Here is a 13641-nt window from a genome sequence, read left to right on the forward strand (position 1 = left end):
AAAATCACCTTTTCAGGCTTTTATAACAAAAATATGTGCCCCTGGCCTGTTAACAATCCCCTCAAATACCAGAAAAATCCATTCCCTCCCCCCTCATTTTTTCCACCTTTCAGAAAATGTGTGCAAAATACAAGCCATTCTCTAATTTTCCCCTCACGATGTCATGTGGGGAGTTAGGACTGCCCCCAGGTTCGGTTGGACCTCACCACTTGGGAGAAAGGTTCAACCTCCTCTCCTGATTCTCCTCTCAGCTGCCAGCTGAGGATCAGTAGAGCCACATCCATTTCCTGAGAGGGGCGGAGTCAGACAGCTCAGAAACATTTAAAGCCACAGACACAGCTTGTTCTAAGTAGGGCTGAAAAAGAGGGCTTTTTTGGCATACAAATATCCAATCCTGGAGTGTTTTTTTTGCAACAAAATTCACTGACATGTTTTGGGGGCCTCTGAGACCGATATAAACTTGTCTTAAAAGGGTAAAATATGTCCTCTTTAAGATTTAAAAGTTTGTGCCCAAATGTTGAGAGATCCCGTTTAAGCTTAAAAAAGGACCCCAACGGTACAGTTAAACTATTTTTCTCTTTATTTTGTAACAAAGGTTCATAAAACATTTAAAACAATCAACTTCACCTTTTAAACACCAACTTGTCAATATGCAAAGTAAAAAGATGTTTTGTCAGCAAATAAACAGAACTCTTAAATTAAGGCAGTTAAAGAAGAAGCAGTATAAAGTGACTCAATCTTTTAATGTTTTTCCACCAGTCCACTGAGATCCGGTCTCTCTGTTAAATTCTAAAGTCGCACCTCCACGCGCTCATTCATCAGTCCTTCTGTGTTGCTCCAGGCTGGATAAAACTGCGCCGTGACCTCAATGTATGCCAGGACCTCCAGCACCGGCACGGCCAAGTTATGACCTATGAAAACAACACAAAGCACACAATGATAAAATGCATGATTTTTCTTTTAATACAAATAAAAATAAGCCCAAAAGGAAGAACAACACTTCAAAAATCATTGTTCTTCTTCAGATAGAAAGATGAAGCAGTAGTAAGTCTTGAGAGAGAGCAGATTACCCTTATCAGCTGTTTTGCTTTTAAAAATGTGACCCATCAATTCAATAGCCGGGACAGTATACGGTCTGCAAATATGGTGGCTTTTGTTTTCTACAGCAGAGGTTAGCATGGCTGGGGCTCCCTCAAATGCTAATGGGATTTTTTATTGGGGTTAAGATTATGGCATGAAATAAGCTCTGTGGAAACAAAATCTCTTAATCTTGTGATAATCATTGACCCAATTTCAGGAAATTAAACAAAAACCTTGAAAAAGGAGACTTTACAGGACTACAAGTGGAAAAATGCTAACTAATTTTTTTATTTTAAGGAGTCTTTTCCCTCAGAATCTAACTGGGAAAGACAAAAAAACAGACTCAGAAGGAAAGATAAGCTGATGAGAGTTGTTGGACTTACGGCTGAGGATGTGAGAGGGTTGTCACTAGTGCAGAGCAGAGTTCAATGGCTGCTGGACTGCCTACAGGAGGAAAGGACATTTAAAAAATACCACAACAATCAGGATGACCTTGAAGGATCACCACATGTGATAGAAGGACTTACAGTAATTGCTGATTCCCACCACATCAACAGAGGCCATGGAAAACAAGGCAACAGATCAGAAACACAGTTTTCCCCAACTTTTGTCAACAATAACAGAAAGAAATAGTGGAACTCTTATGGAAAGTATCTGTAAAGGCTTCCAGTGTTTTGTTTGAGCAGGCATTAAGTTAAAATTTGACTCACTGGTCCCAGCCCTCTGTTGAAGACGACAGAGTGGGCAGTCTGGCATGAAGAAGGGATAAGTAAGCACTCCCATCTACAAGAGAAACACAAAAAGGGTGGCCATCTTTTCTTGCAATGGGTCAAGTTTTATCTTACAGATGACAGCTCTTTATAAAATAGAGCATAGTTATAGTCTCAGAGCAATGACATAGCATCATTTTAAAGCTAAGGGCCATCAGAGCCTTGCATGGGCGTCTGCTTCCTCTGATTTTAACCAGTCTTTAAGGCTGCACTACTCCAACTGTGCCATGATTGTGTTTAGTCAGTCAAGCCAACTTTATCTGAAAAACAACGGTCAAGCCAGTCCCTACAATGTCTGCAGGGCATTTATGAAATCTACATTGCGGTGAGAGGGTTTAGGAACTGGTAAACAACTAAACCCACTGTGGATTTATAGATCAGTGTGGTAGGGGTGAAACGGTGAAATGGCAACCAACACAAGATAATTTAACTGTGGTTGGCAGAAATTATTTCCACTCATGGAAAACTTCACAATCACTTATCATGGAGAACGCACTGCTAAAAACAAAATCCTCAGGTCATCATCCTTCAAGTTATCCCACCTCTCAAAACTTTCACCATGAGAGCCACATTTTACAGAAGACTTAAGATTTAAGTTAGAACTTGCGTCAAAGCTATCTCAGCTGGTGAACAACCTTAAATATTAGTAGATAATAAACATAAATAAGAACTAGGCTACATCTGAACTATCACACAGCTGGTGCAACTCATAGCAGCTCTCTAAATCAAAGTCAAACACACAAATAAAAGTGAAACTTCACGTGAAGTCAGGGTGGGCTGCTGTGTGAATGCAGCAGGAAATATCCACGAAATTACACAGCAAGTGAGCATGCGAGGGTGAAACCACTTACCATGAGAGATTATTATTCATGTTATAAAACAGCTTCACACTAGTGCTGCACAATTAATCTCATTGCAATCGCAATGCCAAGCTGTGCAGTTACATAATTGCATAACAGGTTGCAATTATTTTAGTATTAAGTAGAACCTGAAAGGTTGAAAGTAAAGCCTCCCACTGTGCGCTGCATGAATTTGCAGGCAAACCAGGAATATTTCAGGGAATTTTACGAAATAAGGAGTGCATGTCTGCACACCAGCTTTAGTAAAAGCACAGTCAAGACATCGCTGAGCCCTGATGTTAAAAGTTGATGCAATTCCTGCATAATTCCACTAGAGGTCACCAAAGGTTTAAAACAACATCATACACTTGCTGAGAAAAACCTAAAAAACCTCTATGGATGGTTAAAACTACCAGAGACTCAAATCAATCTGTTCATTGACTGTTTACCTCTTGTGTTTCCACTCTCCTGTGTGACCTCCTGTACGAAGGAGCTGAGACGCTCCACAGACAAAGTCTCCCACAGCAACTCAAGAGCCCAAATGTGTCTCTGAAAAACAGAAGTTAAATTTCAGCTTTATGGCTGTTAAACACATTAAATTATAGAAGAAATAAAATTTTCTTCTGTTAAGAAGTCAATTGTTTGATGAGGTATCAGCCACAGAAGTACATTAAGGGTTGAATAAATGTCTATAACTGTCGCTGTGTTGCCCTTGCAGTGTTTCACTAAAATGACAAGGAATAAATTAAATAAATTAAATAATTTAACAGGGACTTTAATGGAACCCCTAAAAACAAATAATAGAGAAGGTTTTAATTCTTCTTCTTCTTTTTTTTTTTTAAGGTTTATTTTTGGGCCTTTACGTGGCTTTATTAGATAGAGGAGGACAGTGGATAGACTCGGAAACAGGGAAAAGAACGGGGAGAGACATGTGGCAAATGGTGCCACAGGCCAGATTTGAATCCGGGCCTCCCGCGTATATGGTACGTGCCTTAACCACTCAACTACAAGTGCACCCTGAGGTTTTAATTCTAAGTACTGTGACTCTGGGACCCTCATCTCTGAACATGCCCACTATATAAGTGGCTACTTGTGCCAAAGTTTTAGACATTAATGGTTGTAACATAGTCGAAGGAACAGAAGGCCACGTTACCTGAAACGTATTGAGCACAGGCAGAGCTGGACTCAGTGCACCGGCAGCGATCCTGAAAGCTAAAGCTCCTGTTGCCAACAGCAACAAGGCCTGATCGGGGTACACCTGGAATCACAAACACATATGATTAACAGTTTTTAAAATCTTACCTACTTTCTAATAGGTTTCTGTGTTGTCATGTATGATTACCTCCACAAAGACATGTGGGATATGCATGTGATGCACAGTCATGTTGAGTAATATCGTATGCACAACATCCTTCGCCTCCTGGAGCGCAGACAAAAAAAAAGAAAAAAAAAAAAGAAATTATAAAAGCAAAGGAAATTTATGCCAAGTGGGGTGTTACAACCAAGAAATACGTACATTTAGAAACCGTGGGCTTGGTTCAGGAAGAGCAGCGAGGGAACCAGAAGGCGTGTTTACGAGTGAGAGTAGAGTGGCCCAACACTGAGACTGGAACACACAGGTACAAAAACGCATAAATACAAACAGAGAAACTTGGAAATACTTTATTTAAGTATAAATATAAAAAGGCAAAGGTATGCAGAATTGCTGTCACAAGGACTCAAATGGTGTTCTTTGAAACAACAGACTTGTTGTTTGACAAAAACAACAGGATGAATTCTGGGGCCCACTTCAAATCTGAGTTAGTTCTATCAACACTGAGAAGGTTCACTCAGAGTTCAGTGTAGGCAACACGACCATGACAAGCCATCATCAATGGAAGCCAGATACAATGATTCACCATGGCAACCAGCAACAGTAGAAGGTCCACGTACTTTAAGTTCTCAATCTAAAAAAAAAAAGCTTTTTTTAAAAAAAAAAAAAAAAGAAAACTTATTTTTAAAGAAAAAAAGAGTTACACTGCTTAAGTACGGTATGACGTTTGGCCTCACAGGGCCACAAAAAAGTAAAAAGATAGATTTTGAGATGAATTCATAATATCAAAAGATTTGAAGAGTTAAGTCTTACATTCTGAGGTTCAGTCACAGACTTACAAGATTCAGGTGATAAATGAATGAAATTATAATCTTAGCCGAGAGTTAGATGTGTTATTTTGAAGTGAGATAGATATTCAACCTAAATAGGTTCATATTTAGGCTGGTGGATTGATGATTTCAAGTATTTTAATGCCTCATGTAATCTGACACAGCATGAACACATATAAGATAGTTACAAAAATACACGTTTAGGGATCAACAATTTTGTATTTTTCACCAATCTGCAGATTTATTTATTTTTGGTGATGAAGTGTACATACATAGAGTAACAAGAAGACAGAACAAAAACAGACAAAAATCAATCAAGTCAACAAAACAAATATGCAAACAAATAAACAAACGTAAAAAAGAAATGAGTAAATAAAATCAAGAAGAGACATTATTATGGCATTGGTGTTGAATAATTTGTGGTGTGGTAAGGTGTCCTGGCATATACATTACACATTATTCCAATTTTGTAGGTTAAGGGGAAAGGGGATGGCTATAAAGAAATTATAGTTGTCTTACTATGAGAATAACAACCAAAAAAATCTGCAGATATTTTCTAACGTATTCAAGCAGATATTGAATAGGGCTGAATAATTAACAAAAATAAAACAATTGCATTTTTTTCCCCAAAATGCGACACAACTTAATATGACTATTTTTAGGCTTTTTTAAATTATGTATCATTCAACAAATACAAGTAATAAATCATTTAGCACAGTATTGGATAAGTTAAAATAGGTTTAAAAGATCTGAAAAAAACATGTTTTTGAAATTTTGGCTAATATAGCAAATTTGATATCAATTGCTATACTGAAAGGGATGATCATTTTTCGTTATTCTCATTTTGATTGAGAAAATCATATACCTGAGCAGGAAAAGAAGGATTTTTGTAAACTATTCTATAAAAAGACACTTGAGTGTTTGTATAATTTGTAGAGCATAAAATCTGCATCAAACTGGAATTTTGACACATTTCAGGTTAAGGAAATTTTGCACCATCGACTGCGATTTGAAAATTGCAGCAGGCCATACTGTAATTTAATCTAATTTGCGGTTAACTGCCCAGCCCCGAAATTGACACATCCACACATTTTTTATTGTTAAAAGCAGTTATTGTAAGATTGACTGATCATTCACCTGATTGTAAGCTTACAGCTGAATTAGAGCCACAAAAACTACTACAGACTTGCTGTTGTACTCTGTGCACCAGCTGGACTTGAGCTCCATTTGAGTTATGCCTGGGTCTAACTTTTACAACTGGATGGAACAGGCGTAACCTTAAAAAGCTGGACTTGACTGAAGTGTGTGAATAGAGACCGGTCATTAAATGTAAGAATGTAAGATGCTTACACTGAAGAGCAATCTTTTCAACAGTTTAGCAACATTTTCTACACCCAAGCTGCATCTTTTTGAAATTCTGGGTTGTGAGCAACAATGATAAGTTTTGTGGACTTACATCAGCGTAGACAGCAGAGCAGCATCTCTGAACCCTGAGAGCGAACTTCACCAGCTCAGCACGCTTCATAGGCTCTGCACCTGCAGACAGAAGAGAGTTTTACTCCCCATATATTGTTTGGTCAAAGGTTACAGATATGAATGATCAATGTCTGACCTTTGATTGGCTCCCACGGCGCATCAGAGTAACACGGCTGATCTATCTGACTGACGTTCACTTTGGGTGCTGTGGCCGTTTTAAAGATGAAGAAATAAAAGAGGAAGAGATGAGGGGTGAGGCGGGAGGCGGGGGTGTTCACTGACTGGAAGAATCTGTACACAGCTGTCGAAAAGTCTCCCGCCAGACAGAAAAAGTACGGAATGAAGTCCTGGATCTGCTTGAGGCTAACAGAGACATGAAAAGGAAAAGAAATCAACAACTCTGTACAGTAAAATCCTGCATATGCTTTGTGAATTGTACAGCCACTTTTTTAAAGTCAGGCCCTGACTGTCGGCTGTGCAGTGTTTTTAGCAAAATCAAGGTTAAGAGGATGAAAATTCAAACCCAGTAAATCTATATAAAAATAAACAATGTAAATGTCAAAGGTTATTTAAACACTCACTGTTTGGAGTTGTCTGCCCGGACAATTCGAAGATAGCGGCACAGCTCTCGGTACCTGCAGACACACGGAAAAAACACAGCTGTGCTTGTTTCATGGGGAGTTTTCAGAGATAAATGTGATTATGTACATTTATAAATATATAAATAACTCAGACTGTCCTTCTGTACCTTTGCTGCTTCTGTAGCGTCTCTATTCTCAGTAAAATTACTGACATCTGTTCTACCAGGATGTCCTTCTTCCCTTTTTCTTTGCGTTCACCCGAAACATTCTGCCCTTTCATCACCGACACCAGTAGGACGTCATCCCAGGGACGTACACAGAGACTGAAAAACACATAAACACGTGTTGATACATTAAAAAACATTTTTAAAGGCTTTAAAGTGTAACCTTAGAGACTCACACACCTGTTCTTCATGCTCCTCAGCTCAGCAGGTAGGTACAATCTCTTATAAAACTGCTGCAGTTTGAGGATGAAGTCTGGAGTAAAATGAGCTGTTACCATCTGTCTCTGCAGCGATGCTATTACCCTGCAGAAAACCACGACAAAACATGAAGGTAAACACCAAAATTTAGGTTATTACAAGACATCAGATGAGATCTAAGTGTGCTGTGTGCCCACATACCTATTAAATAAAATCACTTTGGCTTGAGCTGCATTTGCTGTTGGAGACTGGAGGATTAATGTCCTGTAGAAAAAAACAAATGTATTCATTGAAATAAAAAAATGATATGATTAATTATAATATAGGGCAGGACCAGCCACTTTATCCTTGTTTCTGAAGCACAATATGGCCTTGATTAGCTTTTAGTAAAAGGTACTTTTTCCATCTCTTTCCACTGCTGATAGTACCCTCTTAATGTAAACTTCCACAATAAAAAACCCTCTTTACTTTCAACAGCACACAAGATTTTTATCCTAAAGTGGAGAAGTTGTACCTTTTTAATCCCACTGATAAACTGTAAACAACAGAATATTTTGTGCATTAGTTCTCCTACCTTTTCATGGTTACTCTCTGGCTCTCACAATTTTGTACTAGCACAGCAAAACACAGTTCAAGCAAACAAACAAAAATCAGTATTTTCTGTCACCTTTAGTTATTATCAAGGCTCGCTATACACCTTAACTAACACAACACTAAAGAAAGTCCTGAGAACTACAAAACCTTTGACAAGAAAATCCTAAACTAATCTAGTAGAGTCAAATGGAGTCAGTGTTTGTGTGCTAGTGCTCCTGTTTTTACCCTGATGCGTGATAATGCTGGATGAAGTCCTCTGCAGCTCCCAGATACATAATGGCTGCAGCTTTGCTGTGTAGTTTATCTGCCTCGTTCAGAAACGATGAAATTAACTCGTATACCTGTGTGTAACTGCAAAAAGAGAATGAAAATTAAAATTGTACCTGTATTTTTACTGCTGTAATACATTGATATACCCGACATCATTGTAAATTAGGGAACCCCCCCCCCCTTAATGATTTTTCAAGTATATATAAAGGTTGATTAGACCCTGAGCTTATCTGTAGTGCTTGTCTACAGATGGGCTTTGAAAGTGCATAGAACTGACAAAAATACACAACAGTCAACCCCAATGAGCACAACAGTAAAGAAAAACAGGGAACAAAAGAAAAAAATGTAAAACAGGAAGTAAAAGATCGTGTGACTACAAGACTGGGTGCTCTTTTAGTCTGAAGGCTGATTCACAGTGCCACTGAAGGCTGTGATATTTACGTTACCATAGCGTTTCACCTTTACTATGAACGCTCTAGAGGTGCAACAGTGGAGACAAAGTGATCCCCCCTCTGTGCTGGCGTTAGAGGTAGTACCAGAGGTGTTACAGGTGAAAATGGGGCAGCAGAGCCAGTGGGGGGACCCGGCATTGACAATTATGTAAAGCTCCTTTAGTGCTGTGCCTTCTTGTGCTCCCAAAATGCACAATGAATTAAAAAGATGGGGATACCTAATAGCACTCAATTACAGAATCGATATGAATTAATATGAGTGCTGAAGAGATGAAGCTGTTTGTCAAAGTAATGAACAAGAGAAGAATTACAGAAGGGCACCTTCACGTCTACATTTGATGCACCATGTGCTACAAAGCCTGATAGTCATGGTGGAACCACAAGTTCACGAGGCTCCTGAGGGGCCTGATGATTTAATTATATATAGACGAGTTTAAAATGATCAGATTTCCAGGAGGAGGTTAATAGCATGAGTGCTTTCCTCCATTCAGATTGTAGAATTTTTAAATCTGAGAGGATCATATTTCTCCTACGTGGGCGTGGCTTCAGCTCATTCAACAGACATGCCCACACCATCCTGGAGCGGATTTTACTGCCTCATTTTTTATGATTTTGAAGCTTAATTTTATAAACCTAGAGATGTTTAATTTGACTGACATTTGACCTGGGGGTTCATAACACAGTGACCTGTTCTACAACAAATCTAAATACAGATTTATTTTCACTTTACAGGGTCTTTAAACCTGGTTAAAAATGATTTAGTCAGGCTGCAAATGGCTGAGTGGGTAAGCCACACCCATGTATGCAGGCAACCATGTTTGAAGGCTGGCCTGTGGCTCCTTTCCTGCATGTCTTTCCCCCACTTTCTCATCCCTGTTTCTGACTTTATCAGCTGCATCAATAAAGGCTATAAATGCCCAAAAGTACATCTAAAAAATAATAATTTGGCCAAAATAGTTCATGATTTTAAAGGTACACACTCTATGGGGGTTGGTCACACCAAAGGGTTGACCTCACTAAGGCTTTGGCCAATATTTTCTACAGTCTATGTATCGTACCCTCAGAATTTTCAACTTTGTTTTCAGACCATGACAACAGTTTCATCTTTATTTTTTTAAGATTCATTTTTGGGTATGTTGTGCCTTTATTTGATAGAGGAGGACAATGAATAGATTCAGAAACAGGGACAAGAGTGGGGAGAGGCAAAGGGCCACAGGCCAGATTCAAACACAGGAAAACCTCTACCATTGACACTGTATTCGTGAGTCTTACTGTTCAGAGTATATAATATTTTTGGTCATGATGGTAAGCTCAGTCCATCAGTCACTCACTCATGGATGTAACCCTGCTTGTTTGTAAGACCATAGTCCTCCGCCGGCTTTCCCGTCAGGAAGGCAGAAAAGCACACAGAGAGCTCTTTTCTGAAGTTCTGAAGCATGACCTCTAAAGAGGAGAAAGACAAATCCAGGGCAGTGAGATGAGACGTGATCACTGCTGCTCAACAACAGGAGGTTTAAACTGAAGTGGATGGGATCTTTGTTTACCAGCTTGTCGAAGGTGAGCGTCTATTTCAGACAGAGTGAGGTTGAAACTCTTCAGTCTTCCCAGCAGCGCCGTGTTTCTTTGGTTGCTCCAAAAGTCGCTCCTCTTGTGGCTGTTGCTGTGACACACACCATTGTATGTCCACATTTCACACTAACACACACAGATAGACACACAAAGGAATCAACAACCTCAATATGGACGTCATTAAAACTTAAACTACTGTCTGCCGGTTATACTGTATGTCTCAAACTAGAGACACACAGATTGTGAAATGTAGGGCAGATCTATTTGTCCAACAGGTTACTTTTTCTGCTAGACACACCAGAGAACTTTAAAATTGACTGAACACTTCAGATTAACACTGAAAACATGAAGATATATGCTCATGCCCACTTTATTTGCCAGTGGCCAATGTTTGTAAGCAAAGCTAATATCAATCTTAAGCCAATGCATCTGTGCATCCCTACCACAAACTAGTGACTATTTTGAAAAATTTATTCTGCAAATTCTTTGCTGGTTATGGAGCCTCTGTGCTTTATGTGTTTTAAGTGCGAGTCCGTAGGACTGTGAATGCAGCTTACAGACAATATCAACACGTACCGATGAAGCCAGCTTGTCACAGATGTAACAGAAGCACTGATCACAAAAGAGCTTGTTGTCAGCCACTGGAGCACCAACCTCATTATCTGTAGCCCTAAACAGGATAGAGGAAAGTCAGTGTTAAAATCTTCATAAAAACTGGGTCAGTATTTTATAGTTAGTAATGCCAGACCCCACAACCTCAGACTTTCAGGTACTTTCCCAGTAAATGGGTGGTGTTTAGTGATGCCCCACTCTGAAATCCAGTGAGAATTTTTTTTCATGAGTCTACATCTCTGCAGCCTTTCCTGTGAGACTTACCCAGAGTTATTTGCAAACTTGGTGACAAAAAAACATGATAGAGCAGTCCCATATTGAATATAAACAAATGTTAATGTTCACTTAAGTTGAGAATTCACGGTAATCCAAAAAAGCACAGGCATAGAATTAGTTAAAGTGACAAAATGTTGCCATGTTATTACTGTTGTGGGTATTTACAGCACATTTGGAGCATTTTTGGATCAAATATTCTCCAAGTATCATGTTTTTTTCTGACACTGATACTGTGCAAAAATACATTTTTGCTGTAATGACAGAAATACAAGTAATTTCTGGAGGTTGGCTTTTTTCTCCTTCAGGGTGGAGCAAAAGGTGGATGTGGCAAGGAAGCATGTCTTAGGGTATGGTCCTGGTTATACTGTATGTCAAACAACCCCAGCCCGAGGTAGTGGCGTGTTGGCCCGTGATGAATCCTTAGCGCCCTACAACCCTAAAACTTCAGGAAAAGGCTGTATATGATGTCAAGCTAATCAGATAATGTATTTTTAGTTTATTAATTTTTATCGCCGATCTGTAAGAAACAAACTGATAGATAATACTATAAAAACTGAATGATGGCCCCATTAACCAGCCAGGCTGATAATCAGTTGACTCCTACTTCGATGCCCAAACAAGCAGTTTGGGATTGGGCTGATTTTCTGGTGATGGGCTTACATGAAAGGATGTATGGGACAATCGTAGCGTGCATGAGGCAGCACTTCAGCACGACGAGAGAAGGTGACAACCAGGTCTTCTTCCAGAGCGCTGGCAGATAAAACACATTCTGAAACACAAAGAAAGAGCAGTGGTCAAAATACAGACACTTTAATCTCCACATACAAGCTGGCATTGAATGCGAATGCATCTATCACCATTCTTCTTCACTTCCTCCATCTCCACAATGAGCACTGAGGTTTCATTGCAAGAGGTGTAACAGTCTTCTTTATCCTCCTCCTCATCATCACTGAGGATGATTATTTCAGCATTATCCACTGTGGTACACATCAGAAATGTCTGGCAAAGAAATGGAAAGAAATGGCACTCATAAAGTTGAAGATATGCATTCATTTAGTTTTGTTTTATGACGCTGGTACCAAATTAGGTAGACACACAGAAGAGATCATTCATGATTTGCTTTAATTGCTTTGCTTGTTTGTTAGCAACAATCGAGTACAGGCGTATAATACTATGAAACAGCCTGTTGCAATATATACATAATATATATCATGTCTATGGTTGCACCAGATATGCAACTTCTGCCTTAAGTTATGGTGTAAAGTCCTCACTAAATCTACCCACTTTGAAACTAGTTAAGCTCTAACTTAAGTTGTGTCATTGTTAAGTTGCACCACAGAGACGTAAGGTTGATCTTAACTAGTAGAGATTTACGTCCAAACTAACCAAAACGTTGTCTCAGATATGAAGTTTTCTCTCACTTTAGCCAATCAGCATTTTTAACCCCGTGGATGCTACAGATGCTAACGGCTAAAAATAACGTATGCCCACTACCGTTAATCCTCACACAGCGTCCAGTGTGGACGAAAATATGACAAGGCGTATTTTATATTTGAGATTGAAGCCTACAGCCTAAACCTAGAGCCAATATAAAATAACACCAACAACATCGAGCGGGGAAATCGCTAATTACACCAGATAATTTAACATTGGACGGCGGTGCATGTAAAAACAACAGTACTGTTGATCATGGAGCATGCAGTTCTGACACCAAATTGCCCTTAAAATCCTCAAGTCCTCGTCAACCTCCGGGTTATCCCGTCTCTCAGAGCTATCACCATGACAGCTATACTCTACGTAGGACTTAACACCTAGTAGGGGATAGATGTGAGACCTAAGTTATAACTTAAGCCTACGTTGAAACTATCACAGCTGGTGCGACACCTTAAATGTTAGGAGACCGTTAACTCCACCGTCAGTAAGAACTGAGGTTTAAACTAGGCGACGTTTGAACTAAGGTACAGCTGGTGCAACCCAAAGCAGGCATCTAACATGAAGTTAAAGCGATTTTAAAACGAAACTACTGTATCATCCTATCAATTTTAGCTTTCTTAACAGCCTTGACCAAACTTCATTTGCCTTAAGTCGAGCTAACATTTGCTTTCCTTTCTTAAGAGATCGAAACTTAGCTAGAATAATTTTAAAAAACAGTCGCAGATTTTGTCGACACTATCAATGCTGGTGCTTTTCGTCTTTACTATAAACTACAATAATTCACATCGCTTAAAGTGTGTTTAAATTGATGTTTTAGTGTAGTTTTCTTACCTTTGTTTGCTGTGCAGAGAAACTTTTTTTTTTGGCGCAAGACACACTCAAATCAACCCGGATGTGACGTCAGCTTTCTTGTTCGCCGGCTGTTTGTTGGTATTTAAAGGAAAAAAAAAAAAAGAGTACTACTGCCACCTAGTGCACTGTAGGAACGCAAAGAGAGCAAACCACAGGGACTCGCACATGTAGGATGTTTCAGATAAACAAAAAATACTATTAGACTAAGATAACCTGAGTAAATACAAAATGCCGTTTTCAAATGATGGTTTAATTTATTAACAGAAAAAAAG

The 13641-nt window shown here is 39.1% G+C and overlaps 1 protein-coding gene across 3 annotated transcripts; it reads right to left on the bottom strand.

The window, feature by feature from the left end:
- Positions 1–557: 557 nt before the first annotated feature.
- Positions 558–13429, bottom strand: zgc:112980 (uncharacterized protein LOC503706 homolog). 3 transcript variants are annotated; one of them, XM_041784477.1, is made up of 21 exons: positions 13349–13429; positions 11941–12082; positions 11744–11852; positions 10772–10865; positions 10171–10321; positions 9958–10069; positions 8130–8255; positions 7512–7574; positions 7293–7415; positions 7056–7211; positions 6889–6942; positions 6444–6670; positions 6288–6367; positions 4206–4295; positions 4032–4109; positions 3843–3947; positions 3139–3238; positions 1791–1863; positions 1608–1615; positions 1464–1524; positions 558–911 (listed from the first exon to the last, which is right to left on the bottom strand). In XM_041784477.1, the coding sequence occupies exons 2-21, from the start codon at positions 12071–12073 to the stop codon at positions 905–907; spliced, it is 1950 nt and encodes a 649-aa protein (XP_041640411.1). In that variant the 5' UTR covers positions 12074–12082; positions 13349–13429; the 3' UTR covers positions 558–904. The 3 variants fall into 3 exon arrangements, with proteins under 3 accessions (XP_041640411.1, XP_041640412.1, XP_041640413.1); XM_041784478.1 differs by lacking the exon at positions 1608–1615; XM_041784479.1 differs by lacking the exons at positions 1608–1615; positions 1791–1863.
- Between the last annotated feature and the right edge of the window lie 212 nt (positions 13430–13641).

This window comes from Cheilinus undulatus, linkage group 4 (genome assembly GCF_018320785.1).
Source record: "Cheilinus undulatus linkage group 4, ASM1832078v1, whole genome shotgun sequence".
NCBI lineage: Eukaryota > Metazoa > Chordata > Actinopteri > Labriformes > Labridae > Cheilinus > Cheilinus undulatus.

What these genes read in the sequence shown, in the direction of transcription:
- zgc:112980 (XM_041784477.1), bottom strand. Translation starts at nt 12,073, where the DNA reads ATGTGTACCACAGTGGATAATGCTGAAATAATCATCCTCAGTGATGAT. An exon ending in CGGGCAGACAACTCCAAACA is followed by an intron (nt 6,671 to 6,888) that starts GTGAGTGTTTAA and finishes TGTCTCTGTTAG; the next exon opens with CCTCAAGCAGATCCAGGACT. An exon ending in GCCGTGGGAGCCAATCAAAG is followed by an intron (nt 6,368 to 6,443) that starts GTCAGACATTGA and finishes TTCTGTCTGCAG; the next exon opens with GTGCAGAGCCTATGAAGCGT.